Below are 15,793 nucleotides of genomic sequence, written 5' to 3'. Positions count from 1 at the left end.
TACTAGTACCCTGATAAAAAAAAAGAAGATATCACATTAAATAATGCCAAATGTCCTGGAGAATATCTTATATAATGATTCAAATATTATTACAGATTAAAATAACTGTTTTTTAATTTATTTGAAAATGTAATTAATTAATTTGATAGCCAAGATAACTTGTTTTACTTCCATCTTAAGTGTCACATGATCTTTTAGAAATCATTCCAAAACATTGATTTGGTGCTCAAGAAACATTTCTTCTTATTATTTTGAAACAATTGCTTTGCTTAATATTTTTGTGAAAACTGTGATGCATTTTTTTCAGGATTCTTTGATGAATAGAAAATTTTAAAAGAACAACATGTATTTGAAATGTAAATATTTTGTAATAATGCTAAAGCATTTACTGTTTTTATATCTATTTTATGCAACAACAGCTGAAAAGAAGTGATTTCATTAATAACTATTAAAAAAATATAATGACTCCAAACTTTTGAATACTCACCCTTAAAATCGGCCTTGTAAATGTATATTTATATTTATAAAACAGAGAGAGTGTATGAAGAAAGAGAGAGTGCACACATGTTTGCGTTTTCAGAGGACAGTTGAGACAAAAGACTGTTCTTTATGCTAAACATAGCTTCGCCACTCAGATTGGGCATCCTGACAACAGTTTATGTAAATATCACAATTCAAAGCACTCATCTCACACATACAAACAGTGCAAGCATGCACCAAAATTTAATGCTGCGTTTTGCTTTCTAAAATAAGCTTGAGATGGGCAGCAGTATTATCACAATCAACACAAATGGTCATCTTATTTTGTTATTTTGCTTAACTTGCATTACTTTGAAAACCCACTAACAAACAATGTCTTCAGCCAACTGCAAAAATCTGGGTTACCACTCTTAAAGTGAATAGAAAAATAGCGAGGGGAGAGTAAAAATATTACAACCTATGCATAAACATTCCTCTTTCGTACTGCAAATCATCTGAGCCACTCTGAAAACAAAGAAAACAGGAAGAAATCTCTTGCTTTAGCCTATTTGAAATGTAGTTGAAAAACATGAGACAACAGCCTAAACATTTTACTTTTGCCCACAAAAACACATTCCAGCACAGCGGCCATCAAATTTGCCAAGTTAAATCTCATTGGCTACCTGGGGAAAGACTGAAATGACTGTAACTATTAATTTGACCCCAATTAGTGACTGGAAATTAACAGTTAAGGTGCTTGTAATTTCCACTAATTGCTTGATATTAGGCTGAATTAATTGATTATTGATTGAAGAGAACACAAAGGGCAGGTTTTGGATAACTAAATTATGCACTTTAACACATTTGAGTAGTTTTGATTCATCTCGTTAATCTGAAAGCCATTTTTTCCTTTACTACAGTTCTTGTAAGCAGCTGTGCTGCTGAGCCAAGCCAGTGAGTCTATTAAGTATGTGAGGAGTGTGTCTGGTAATGTGTGTTATTTTATTGCTTGCTCCGAGCACAAGAGGTTCTAACTCTTGAGTAAACTCTGGTGTTGGGCAATTGACTTGCGACGAATGCCTCCGTTTGTCTAAAGCAGTCACCAAGGAGACCGAATATTGTCACTCGGGCTTTGTGAGTGTGTGTGAGTGTCTTTTGTTTGGCTGAGAAAGTAACACTCATGCAAAAGAGAAACTGAGTCAGTGAGTGAACGCTTACTATTAAGCACCAGGCATAATGAGCAAGTCAGCAAGATGCATTCACAAACAGACACCCTGCAGAGTGTCTCTTTAGCATTTATCGTATTTGTTTAAGGAGAAGTGATCTGTGACCTGGGATGAATAGAGCCAAGCTATTCGCAGATCAGGGCTGCCAAAAGGTCATGAGAGTCATGTGATTCAATGATTAAAATTAATTTTAATTTATAAATTGTTCCAAAATGGAGAATATTTTTTTAATTACTATAAAAGCTCAAAATATATTCTTTAGTCATTTCAATATAATTTCTATATTTTTACAGCTATAGTTGTGCAAAAACAAAAATGCAGAGATGTGGCCAGGTGAGTAGTTCATGTTGTCCGATAAAATCGAATAAAACAAAACTACTCAACACATACAATACCACTATACGCTGGTGCTTTGGCACAATGGCTGACTTCCTGTATGAATGTCTGACTTCCTGTGTAAGTCAAATCAACCAAACAGCCACATTAGTCGACACAATCCCCGCCATTTAATATTGAATACCACACCGGTGCCCTCTCCCATATGAATTCATAACCCACACGATTATCCTCTGCAGTAATTGCGCTTTTCCATGGCCTAATAAGACTGCCGCGGGAGAGAGGGAGAAAACACAAAGGACAGTTAATTTGTGATTTCCTCTGCTCATTCGGAGGCAAATTAAGTGTCAAACTGCTAATATGAAGCATATTTCATTTTATGAGCTTTTAATTTAATTCCGTCCCCTCATATCACAGCCATTAGTGTCGTTTAGCGAGCTACGCTAGCAGCTTCCACTCAGAGCAAAGAGGGCAATAAATAAACATGTTTCAATTAAAGTCTTCTCAAATAATAGGACAGGACTAGCTAACTCTGCCTCGTCAACCAGCAAATCAGCACTGGTTGTGGGAAATGAGATGGTCATTACCACTGTGTTTTTCTTTCTTTCTTTCCCTTTTTTTTTGTCATAGATGGCCACTCACAGCTGAGAAAGGCTGTGTAGATTGATAGCACAGCCGCGAGGTGAAAGCTACTGTAATTACGAGCTGTAATGAGGAGCTGCATGGGAAAGGACTACAATAATATCCAGGCTGATCCTAGGCATATATTTAAGAGTGCTAATAACGATTAATTCTGTTCACCAAGGAGAACTTGTCTTAAAAAATAATAATTTTTCTTTTTTTAACATCCACTCCAGCGTCTATGTCACTGCCTTACACAAAACAAACGCTCTGTGCACTTTCTGTTCACTTACAGGTGTAACAAAACAAACATATTTGATGACACTATCAAAAGTTACTTAAAGCATCTTCAATTACTACAAAAAATAAGGTAACACTTTATTTCGATAGTCCACTTTAGACATTCTACTTACTATAAGTAAATTTGCAGCTACATGTCAACTAACTGTCATTAGAGTATTAGTAGACTGTCTGCCTAATATCTGCTAACACTATATTTTGTTGGTCTCCCAACAGACATTCTACTGACTATAAGTAACTTGGCAACTAGTCAACTTGTTCTCCTAACCCGAACCCTAACACCTAATCATAACCTAACAGTCTACTGACAGTCTATTACAGCCTACTAATATTCTAATGGGAGTTAGGTGACATGTTGTTGAAAAGTTACTTATAGTTTGTAGAATGTCTAAAGTGGACTATCGAAATAAAGTGTAACCAAAAATAATGGAAAAAAATACAGATATGTGCACTGTTTAAAATTTTGAGGTTGGTAAAATATAAAAATATAAAGTATTACTGACCCGAAAAACTTTTGAATGGTAGTGTACTTACAAAATAAAGCAACTGTTTTTAGTTGCCCCAGAGTCTTCCATTGTAGGTGTTTTTAACTGTCAACCCCTATTTCTTGATTCATTTGTCTGTCCCTTCTCTTATTGTGTGGTGAAGTTTGGATTTGAAAAAGTCAGAAAACATGCTGCATTGCCTGGAGACATCTGACATGTTTTCACTTTGCAGGAGTTAAATACGATTTTGACCACCTTTACAGCTTCTGGGCTGTTAATGGTAATTAGATGTAATTCAACATCTCCACTGTTTGAAGATGGTCATTTCAAAAGGACAGCAATTTTTTTCTTTTTCCTAAATCAAATTTAGGTCTTATTACTTTTTGATCAACATTAAATCAGATTCCCAACCAACCTGTCTGTTGTTGAAATTTGCAGAAGATTACCGAGATTCTGCTGAGTAAGTTGACGATGCTATGCAAGCCTGAGGCAAGTACTGGAAATATGCTTATTATGACTACTGTTATTAAATAACATTTTATTAAAACCTGCAAAAACCTTTCTGTCGAGATATGCAAATAAGTTTTACCATAGTTTACCATAGTGCATTGTGCATGCAGATTATATTTTAAGTTGCTATGCGAAATAGCAATGCAGTATTTTTATTAGTATTTAATAGTAACAGTATTTTGTTACTCCCTAAAAAGTAGCTAATTGCATTACTTAGAAAGTAATGTGCTATGTTACATTTGCATTACTTTTTCTCACCTGGCCTGGGCTTGCTTTTTTATTTTTTAAAAACAAAATAACAAAAGTAATTTTTTTGGCAAATGTAAAGATCCTTTCACAGCAAAAGTGAAATGAATAAGCCTTAAGCTGAATGAAAGGCAAAATTACACCTGTATAATAGTGAGCGCAGCTCAAACAAACGTTTCAGCTATACTGCCATGTTGGATTTCAGAAGAATAGGACACAGAAGAAGAATGTTCACCACTCTTCCTTCAGCAATAAAAATAAATAAATAAATAAACACAAATGTGATGTTTATCTAAAGTGATTTTTGCTAATTGGTATGGTTTAATTGGATCATCAAAGGTCAGCAGCAAAGACATTGGTTAATAAATTGAGATTAAATAAGTACATTTGTATTTTTAACATGAGTCAAGTCAAGTTTTATTTATATAGCACAAGTTTAACACAACCGTACAGTTAATATAAATAGTGCTATATAAATACCTCATTCATTCATTGATCCAAATTGCTTTACAATACAATAAAATAAATCAATAAAAAAAGGAGTAAAAAAACAACAAAATGGAGATAAAAATCAAGTATCAAAATCATTCAATGTATAATACATACACAACATCACTCGAACGCAAGAGAGTAAAAATAGGTTTTTAAACTGGATTTTAGGATAGCATAATATTCTGAGTTTGCATTTCTCAGTTTTTATTAAATTTGAGGAATACCGAATCTGTTTCGTGCAAGTGAGACGAGTAAATGCATGCTCACATTTATTAATCTAGAACTACACCAATTATGTTTAAGCAACGCCTCGGCACCTTACTCCTGATTTCTCTCAACATGGGTACAGGAGAGGTGCCAGTCAATAAACGGGAAAGTAACTTGCATTATTTGAAAAAGTAACTGTAAATTTAAAAGTAATGCATTACATTACTCATTACAATACATTACTCGTTAAGCATTACATGTAAAAAGTAATCTGATTAGTTACGTAGCTCATGGTACTCGTAATGCGATACCCCCAACACTGCTTACTACCATCGGTTTACTGTCAGTTTAAATAAAAGTTCTTGCCGTGTCACTTAACTATATTAATGGGAGTGGACACTGTTATCGCTCTTTGTCATATTCAAAGATTCTAAGTAAAGTGATTCGTGGGACGGCTCACACTTTAAGTACGTATATAAAGGTGTGTCTGTCTACTGCAAGGCAATTGTAGCAAGTCAGGCATGTACTGCGAATACAGCTGCCCCACCTGTAATTTAATTCACCTGCTTTCCTTTTCTTCCTCTAACCCGCGCCCCATTCCATGCGCCTCTCCAGCGGATGATAAACCATGGCAGATATTTGTTTGAGTCTTGTTTGAGCCTCGTGTTGCCCCATTATCTCTGCATAAACTGAATGCTAAATTATATTTGTCATTTTGTTTATACTGACATTGGACATAAATCAAGCCCCTGGCGCGTCTCTCTCCCCCCTTTTCACACCTCTCTTTAGCACACGAGTTAGAGCGATGCGATGACATAAAAAATTCATTATTCTTAGCGGTGTAATGGGCACAAGAGATATGACTCTCGAGGATGGAGAAGGGGGGATGTGGGGAAGGCAAAGGATGTAATGATGAACAATACAAAACGTAATATGGACCAAGTAGCTGCCCCATTCAATTTGTCCCACCATAGGGCTACGATGGTTCCACGTGTAATGCAAAAGAGGCGGAGATAGGGAGAAAAGCGGAGACAGATGAGGAAAAATGGATCAAAAGGCAAACACATATTGTAATTTAAAATAGGTTCATGATGTTCTGAATTGAATACAAGACAATCAGAAAAAGGAAATGATGAGTAAAGAACATGAAAAAGAAAGTTTAAAAGATTATAAATGCATACTCGCACATCTCAGAGATGTGAGGTTGAGAGCAGGGGAAACTGCTGTGGGAATCCCCCGTAGAGAGAGCTACAGTATACAGAACCCATCAGGGAGCACACAAATGCACACTTACATAGACTTCTTTGTAAATTCTATATAAAAACTAAAATTCAGAATTTCTGAAATTGAAATTTCTCTGTCAATACAAAACACACACACACAAAAAAATTTGATTCCAACTTTATGTCACATTTGAGACTTCATACAGTATCTCACAAAGTGACTTTTCATCTTTAAGAAGGTAACATCTTCATACGAGTTTTCACACGGTGTACAATAGCAACAAAATTTTTCCTCATTTGGGGTTGAAGTGGGGTATTGTTGTACTACATGTGACAGTTTGCAGAAAAGCTGTGAGATAGAGGAGTTTGTTACATCTTCTCTGACGGGGCCTGATGAGCGGTTTTAGAGGAATTATGCACTAACAGGCTCCCATGTCTGTCTCTGTGTCTGATGGACTCATTAGCATGTCTCTTGACGATGTGTTCACCTAGTCTTTGATCTTTGACACAGAACTAGAGATCATCTGAGAGATGTATGGATCACGTCCCATGGAAACAGCTAATGCACCGTGTACTGCAATACCGCTAGACCAGACACGGACACCCCTTCTTATGACACATCTGCCAAGATGAGAACTGATGACATTATAAAGATAATAAAATAATACTAACAAGTCATAATCCATATTAAAATCAAATCGAAAACGTGAAGAAACTCCGTTCTTGTTTAGATTGAAAGTCATGATACATTTAAGGCATATTAAGGCAACACTACAGATGAATAGGGAAAACATTTTAACAGACACCTTATTTTACCCAGCTGATTAATCACATTACATTAAGATTATTTTTTTTTTTTTACAATTACAGTTTTTTACTGTAAAAAAGTATTACAGTTTTTCTGAAATGTTATGTTTAAATATGCAAATGACCCATTATCTAATTAAATATGCACTAATTTGAATACATTTCCAGCACATAAATCTGAACATTGGATAATGTCAGGTTAAGAATTCTTGTTTCATTTTTATAACATATTAGAGTTAAAGGTTTTTACAGAAGAGATTTTGGATATCTCTTTATATCACTTAATCAATTTTTTTGTACTGTGTGTAACTCATTTAGGGAGGCTCATTTTGAGAAAACATGTTTTACAAACGTATTGTACTGTAATTGAAATCTACAGATACAAATAGAAACAGTATAATAAAATAAACACTTTTAATGTGTATTTTGAATGTTTTCTTGCAAGTAGCCTGAACGACAAGTTACAGTATGGAAGCAAAATAGCCCAAAATCTCAAAATTGACTAGTGCCTGTAGTGTCTTACATTAAAATGAAAAAGAAGGCTAAACACATTAATGGTGGCATTAAATATTGGAATAGACATGAATAAATTTGTTTGAGTTTGTGTGTTTACTCACACATGTAGCGGTGGTACTGGTGAGGGTTCGTAGATGTATCGGCCTTGTGCGTGTCTATCATCGATTGGTACCGGATGATGAAAAGCAGGAAAGAACTGGGGTGCAGCTGTAAAAAGAAAAAGAGCGATTATTAAAAATTAATTGCAATTAAATGTTTAAACAAAAGAACCATGTTACACAGTAATTTGTTTTATAAGCGTGCATTCACAGATTTGTTTTTTGCATACAAACATAAAGCTATATAAGTACACTAACACCTACAAAATACACAAATCTGTATGTAGCATCATCATAAAAACACACAGTTGCTTCAAGGTTAATCAGCAACAACAACCTTTTGTGATAAGATATCCTGTATAGTATGTCCCACACGTGCTTGTGTTTGCATACTGCAGTGTTGGATTGCGTGCTCCGCTGCATTTCAACAGGCTTAAAAAAAGGATTCGTCACAACAGTCAGAGAGAAATGGGAAGACTTCCAGAGATAAAACATTAAAACACTGGGATAAAATCTGATCACAAACACAATCTTTATTTAAACCTGATAGAGGAAACTTAAAAAAGTATAATCAGCGTTACCCATCAGCATAAAAATGCAACTCAACGACTCGACTTTCATCACATAAATGCCGACTTTAAAAAATATGAAGTACAGTAGTTCGACCCCTATTTTGAATCACTTTGAGTTTAAAAGTGCACCTCTGATTTAGGTTAACTGGAACGCATTCTGTGTGTGACTGGTGTCCTAAGCACGTGTGCAAACATAACTATTATTTTGGGTATAATGAGGTCAGTTGACAAAGTGTGACATGTCAGCGAGACAATGAAAGGGCATCTATGTCACGGAATCCCCAGATTCGAATTGTCTTAAGGGAGATACACAAGCATGCCTAAAGTATGGCAGAGTCTTGTTCCTTTCGAGGGAACTCAATGCTGCATCATGGCATTGACGCTATGGGAACATCAATACAAGCACAGCTACACAGAGGAAGAAGGCCTGCCCAACAAAGCTGTGTAACATAAACCACAGAAAGGTCCCAAGAAGGAAATAGCCTGCAGATAGGTGTTCTTTGAGTATCTCCAGCACTGTCAAGCAGGCAGTGGGCTGGGTTTAAGTTGTGATGTTCACAACCATTTTAGGGCATATCATTCCCTCAAAAGAACTCATAATTAAGAGACAGAAATCTATGAGCTGGTATCCCTTAGGGTCCAGACCCAAAGTTTCTAAATCTCCGGCTGAAGGTGAAAGGGGTGAAAGCGCCATCCAGGCAATACACCAGATCTGCGAACTATACCCGGGCTGGCCAGAACAGAGCCACTAATAATAGATAAACTCAGTCTTGGTGAATGCTTGCTAGGACTCCCCGGAGCAGAGCTATCGGAGGAAAGGCATGCAGACAAAGCCTCTGCCACATGTGTACCATGGCATCCAGCCCCAATGGAGCTGGAGGAGTGAGAGCAAACCAGAGGGGATAGTGTGTCGAAACCTTGGAGGTGAACACGTCGACTTCCGCTTGGCCGTACCTCTGCCATATGGTCTCCACCAACTGTGGGTGGAGTCGGTGGAGTCCCGAGGCCTCAGTCCCCTGCCTCGACAAGATATCTGCTTTCACATTTGCATGCCACAGAATGTAAACTACCCTCAGGGAGAGCAGTTTGGTTTTTGCCCAGAGCAGGATCTGCTGCCCCTGCCTGAATAGAGCGTTCCTCCTCCTTCCCGGGTTTCGGCAAGAGTGAAACATTCACACATTTTAATAGTAAAATAAAACAAATATAAAAACAAAAGTATAAGCCAGCAGCCCCTCACGGACGACTGCTGGCCACACAAAACAGAAACAAAACCAACTTAAAATCAGGCCTGTTCCTCTCTCGCTCTTCACTGTCGTCGCTCCTCCTTTTATGCTTCCGCTCCTCCGTGAGAGATGCGAGACTGGTGCGTCTCACAGGCGTCACTCATTATTACTCATCTCACCGGCCTCGCACCGTTCTCTCACGTCCCTCGGCCTCGTCCTGCTCGCCACAGAGGATTTCTATAAAATACTGAGCAAAATTCTCATCTCATTCTCGTGAACCCAATCTCATGTCTATATATATATATATATATTAGGGGTGTAACGATACACATATTCGCATTGAACCGTTTGGTACGAGGCTTTCGGTTCGGTACGCATTACAAATCGAATGATTTGTTGGACCATTTTTCCTGCCGGTGCGACCAAAAATTTGTTAACAACCGCACTGGTGCGACCACCACAACGTTTCCCAACATCAAATGTCAAACGTGATGAAAGCGTAACGAAACCACGCTACTCGTCATTTTGTGCTTCACGGACCGTTTATCAGTTTGGACCAATGTCAATGCAGCACGAGCCAATCTTGATCAAGCTACACTGTTGAGCCAGTAAAGAAAACATTTGAATTTGCCACAAAAGTAATAACAACGCTGCAAGATCTAGTGAGAAGCATTCAAATTTCTCCGTTATTAACTGTAGATCTCTATTAGATCAAAAAGTGCTGACGTGGAAACCAGGAGAAACATTGTGCCATGAATGAACTAGTTATAGGCTTTAAGTCCACAAATCAGCAATATTCACCATGGATTTAATGTAGTAAAATTAACTGTAACCATGGAAGTTTGGCAGGAATAGTAAAATGCTTTCAAGTACATCACACATCTTTTTCCAGCACTTCAAAACTCAAATATTATCATATTTAAAGGTTATTTTTAATGTGATGACCAAAACAATATTTGTTCATCCTTCAAAGATTACTCCAATTTATAAAATTAAAAGTTTCAAGATGTAGGAAAACACATTTATAAAAAAAAAAAAAAAAAATTATAAATAATTTTCTTTTTTAAATCAAGGAAATTTCTCTGACATTTCTTTCTTTTTTCTGTATCAAAAACGTACTGAATTGTGACACCACTGTGTCGTATCGAACCGAACAGTGAATTTTGTGAACCGTTACACCCCTAATATATATATAGATAGATAGAGTTGATATAGAGAGAAACCTAGCAACAGTAATGAACAGTTGTAATTGGCTCCGGCAATGTAATAAGGCAGGGAGCAGCAGCGGATGTGTTTTTAGCTTGTAAACATCTGCCGTCCTTGTGCCAAGGTGTTTAAGGGCTTTGCCCAGGGACCAGTGTGCAACACCTGGGCCTAATGGTGCACCATGCCACGAGCTCCTCGCATTTGTAAAGCCCTGCTTTACCTCATTCCTCACCTTACATTAGGGGCTGTTAACATTTCATAAACCATGTAACGGCACTCAGAAAGCTAACTGGTGAAACTGAAAGTACTGCAGCTCTCATTCCAACACTAGTCCTTGAGAAAATCACATCTAATAAGATCAAACAGTGCAGAAAGCCAGAAAGAATTTGACACTGGACCCAAAAGTGTTTTTGAGGGCTGTTGGACTATTTCTTGTCCTTGAACGAAAATAACATAGAAAGAACTCAAACAGGAATGTATTAGAAAGATGAATTTATGACCAGCTGCATGCTGGGAAACACATATAATCAGAAATGAGAAAGGGCCCATTATCAAATCATTACAAAATTAAAACAACAAAACAGGACATTCCAGTGATATATTTCAAAGAGTCTAGATTTTTGCATACAAGACTGAATTTACATTGCCAAATCATTGCTATATAGTTTCTCAGGGTATTTTTAAAGAATATTTTATTGTAATTACAACTTTTACATATCCCAATCCCTCTCTTTGCTCTTCTTTTATCACTCCACAAAACATTTACTCTCCATATACTGCACACAGTACTCCAGTAAACCTCCAACTCTCTCTCTCCTCGCTATTTTTCAGCACTAGTTTTATTCCACTCTGTTCCTGTTCCATCACTCATAATATTATGTTCATCCCTCACATGTCAAAGTCAAGTCAAGTCATCCTCATTTATATAGCGCTTTTAACAATGTAGATTGTTTCAAAGCAGCTTTACAGAGATAAACATATAATTTAAGGTAACAGAGATTGGTTTAGTTTTATAGTGGTTCTTGAAAAATGTTTTTTTCCAGCTAAAGTTAGTTTTGATTGATTCACTTCCGTCTAAATGATAATTTGTTATTAAATTAGGGGCCGCTAAGACGACAACGTTCTCTCTAAACAGACTTTAAACGCCAACCTGTGATAGACGCTGATGGCGTTCACATGCGCATTAAGAATTGATTCTATAGTTATGTGCGTTTGAATATATGTGTGCAGGTTTGAATAAATTTTGATGCAGAATTTTATTTTATCTTATCACTTCGGGTAGGTACGCGAACCAAAAAAAATCCACAACGCTTTATCTGTAGAGTGGTATAGGGATCCTCCATAGGGAGAGGCTAGTTGGCACTTCAGCACTGCATTGTCATCGGGTCCAGGCGAAAGTCCTTCGTCAGATCTGGAAACGGCCTGGATCCGGCAGGCTACGGGAAAACCTCAAAGACACTAAAATTAGCGTAGATGCCATTCTTCTTATGATGTAACGAGTACATCAGGATTTAAGGGAAGTGTTCCCAGTTCCGGCTGACCTAATCTAAGCAGCCCAATATTGAATTATAGAAGTCTATAGAGTGTTATGTGAATGCTAGGTCAAAGAGATGTGTTTTTAGTCTAGCTTTGAACTGACAGACTTTGTCTGCTTCCCGGACAATGTTAGGAAGATTGTTCCTAAGTTTTGGTGCTAAATAGGAACATCAACACTCATCTCTCCCTTGCTCCTCAAAAGTTGTATGATCCCAAATTCAGCTTTCTCCACTCCATCAGTAGCTCATTTCAGAGCCGCTCTGCACTCTGTCAACCCTCCTCTCCCACGTTCCTCTCCGCTCCTTCAACTTCTTCCTCTCCTGTATCAACCCTGCTATATTTCCAGACCAATTCTTTCACTTTTTCTTGTTCCTTATCTCTTTTTTCTCCTCTCAGCCTCACTCATATGCAAGTGATCATTGTTATGGGCACCTTTAGCTGACGTATTGAAAAATATAATCTTTTTTTTATATTGTCTGTACATGGTTGCTAATTTTAAGAAGCTAACTAGCAATTAAGTAACTTGAAAACCCCAATTGTTTCCTAAAATGCATTGTGTGATGGTAATGACAGAAGTATTGGGGACAACAATTATTACTTTTTAAATAATTCTACAAATAAATAAATAAATAAATAAATAAATATATATATATATAATTTAACACAAAATCTTTCAATAAATCTATAAAATTCTCTTTGTTCAAAAAATGTCTAGGTAGGGGACAAGTAAAATAATCATTAAAAAATGAGAGATAAGTAGTGTAACGAGGTTAGATGTTACAGGAAGAAAGAGGCGGGAACCGGCGAACATTCAACAAACTTTGATACCAAACATAAAACAAATACAAAATGAAAGTAAAAGTAAAAGACAGCAGCCCCTCACGGACGACTGCTGTCACATAAAACAAACACAACACAAGTCCAGGCCTGGCCTCTCTCTATCTCCACTGTGGCCGCTCCTCCTTTTATGCTTCCGCTCCACCGTGAGAGATATGTGACCAGTGCGTCGTGCAGGTGGCGCTCATCAGTAATCTCTCACGGCCCTCGGCCTCGTCCTACTCGCCACAATGAGAACTCATGAGAGATTTATATCATTTAATACAAATTGTTAAGTTCTTAGTAATATTAGTTTTAAAGTTTTGTAATTTTAAGAAACAGCATGAATTTATTTAAAGTGCCCCTATTATGGTTTTTCAAATATTCCCTTTCATGCATGTGTATGATATATGTGTAATGTATATGTATTGTGAATGTAAACGTTGTAGTCTAAAGTTCACGATAAATAAAGTTATTGTCTCCCAAAAGAAAGAATCGACTCTGAACCCCCTTTGTGAGTTGTTTTTAATTCGAATCCTACTGCTTTACGACAGTTCTACATTACGAGACAATACATTTGCATAATGCCCGTTTATGTGCTATGTTGTCACCCCCTGCGAACAACTTGATCAGTCCTCAAACGTCATTTTACTGACTACTGCTTCTCAAATCTCGGATTTCAATGCGGGATTCGCAAAACACTTGCTTGGTTAAAAATGGGTCAGTACTCAGTTTATTTGGACCAGCTTGCTCCTCAGAATCACAACCTGTAAGTATGAATAATTATTGATATATATATTTTCTGTTATGGAATGAGACTCGGACGACAGAGATGAATACAAACAGGAAGTTTATTGACAACAACAGGGCTGGTGAACGGGAAGCAGGTGAGTGGGAAGTGCAATGCTGGATTGGAGAGTGGTGTGCTGGCAGTGAAAGGAATGTGTCTTCTTACAGGGATGGTGGTGGATCGATGGAGGCATGCAGGGATGAGATGCAGGATCGCTGGAGACTTGGAGATCGCTGGAGATGGGGAGAAAGCTGGAGATGGGAAAAGTAATTGCTTAAGTAGTTTGAGTGATGATGGTGATGATGAGGTGCAGGTGAGTGTGATCAGGAATAACGTGCAGGTCGGAAAAGAGGAGAGTGATGGGAAATGTAGTGCTGGCCCTTCAGGTGGTACAGAACAACAAACTCTTCTCAACAAACATTTTCAACAAAAAGTAACTACACATACATAATGAAGTAATAAGGGTTTTATGATTATATTTTATAATTGTAATTCCTGTAAAAAATGATTTTTAATAGGAAAAGGGAAAAGAGAAGCATCAATTTGAAAATTCGAGTGCAGTGGTGGTCGCGAGCCTTCTGAGCTCTCAACTGCTATTTTAATAGCATTGCTTTTTGTGTTTATTTGTCTGACGGTCGGTTGAGGGCGAAGAAAGTGAGTGCTTCACTGGTACAGGCTGCACCATTCCTGTCAGTGTTGCAGCGATCATTCCCCTGTGTGCTCCGGCACTGGTGAGAGTTCCATTTCCTGAAAGAACAGGTTGTCCGGAACCGTCTCGATTGGATGATTGGTTTCTCAGGGCGGGGTGGGCAGGCCGGGCTGGTTCTTAGCCCGCCGCCCCAGTGCCTTTCTTTCCCGAAGTGCATGAAGAGCTTACCAGGTTGTGGACGGCACCTTTCTCTGCCAGAAACTGCCTGACTTGCTCCTCCCCTCTCACTACCCTTGACGGAGGAGTGGTGAATGACGCTGCCAAACTAGGTGGCAAGCGTAAGACCAAGTGTCCCTGAGACAGGCCACCCAGGGATGGGGAAACAAGCTCCTCAGATGGTTACCGTTCCGCCGCTGGATCTCCTGAGTCCTGCGGTACCCAAATTATCAAAGAAAGAGCAAATTCCTCTGTCCCTGGGTCCAAAGAGGGCCAGACTGGTGGTGTGTGACCCTGTAAAGCCTTGCACCCCTCATCCCCCTCTTGTGTTGCCAGCCGGCGGCTGGGTGCGGTTCGAGGACCCGATTACGCCTTCTCAAGCACCCCCTGCCGACTCTTGGAGACAGGTTACTCGTGAATCGTGACTGGAATTCGGGCCGGCTAACTCACGTTATCCTGAGACCCTGGCTTGGATATGTGCCCAAGGTTCCTACCACTCTCTAACGGGACCAGGTGGTGAACCTGCAAGGGCAGCCCCCAGAGGAGGCAGGAGGCAGACCCAGCCCTGGCTTTTCTTTGTCCCGTCCGCTCCTTGCTGTTTTATGTGGACAGAACGCAAAGCCTCTTGACCTCAGACCAGCTCTTTGTCTGTTACGGAGGCCAGCAGAAGGGAAAGGCTGTCTCCAAGCAGAGGTTGGCCCACTGGATAGTGGATGCCATCATCTTGGCGTATTAATCCCAAGATGCACCATGCACCCCCCCTGGGTTGCTAGCCTACTCCACTCGGAGTATAGCTTCTTCCTGGGCGTTGGCACAGGGTGCCTCGCTGTCAGATGTTTGTAGAGCTGCGGGCTGGGCGACACCAAACACGTTCGCTAGATTCTATAGCATACGTGTCGAGCCGGTTGCTTCCCGTGTGCTCTCTTCACATAGAAGCCAGTATACACTGTAAGCCCTGTTCGAAGTGTTGGCTTGCTGCGCCATTCCCCTCCTATGGACCGGATACGTGCGCCATCCTTGCTCCAGTAGAGTTCCTCTTTAGCCGAACCCTGTAGAGTTCCAACACACCCAATGGACGTCGCGGAGCAGCCGATACCAGACCTAACAGTCATATGCACTGGTGGAACCTATGCTAGTCTGGGTCCACATGTTGTGATCCCTACGGCGATGCCATATGTGTATTCTTCTAGGTAAGGCTCCCTGCGGCGAGCAGTGTCTTTCCCATGGCAGAACCTGCTCTGCCGTCGCTGACCGGTGAG

The 15,793-nt window shown here is 39.0% G+C and overlaps 1 protein-coding gene across 1 annotated transcript in view; it reads right to left on the bottom strand.

Moving 5' to 3' along the window:
• The window catches only part of gli3 (GLI family zinc finger 3), a 248,427-nt gene that overhangs the window by 77,799 nt on the left and 154,835 nt on the right, over positions 1-15,793 (bottom strand). Inside the window, exon 4 of the mRNA XM_077244337.1 lies at positions 7,530-7,635. Within this exon, the coding sequence (XP_077100452.1) occupies positions 7,530-7,635 (106 nt within the window). The remainder of the gene's footprint in view (positions 1-7,529; positions 7,636-15,793) is intronic.

Source organism: Siphateles boraxobius, unplaced genomic scaffold, assembly GCF_051911475.1.
Source record: "Siphateles boraxobius isolate OS27281-9 unplaced genomic scaffold, OSU_SipBor_1 26, whole genome shotgun sequence".
Lineage (NCBI taxonomy): Eukaryota > Metazoa > Chordata > Actinopteri > Cypriniformes > Leuciscidae > Siphateles > Siphateles boraxobius.
The sequence above is the reverse complement of the archived record's forward strand: the minus strand, read 5'-3'. Positions and strand labels throughout refer to the sequence as shown.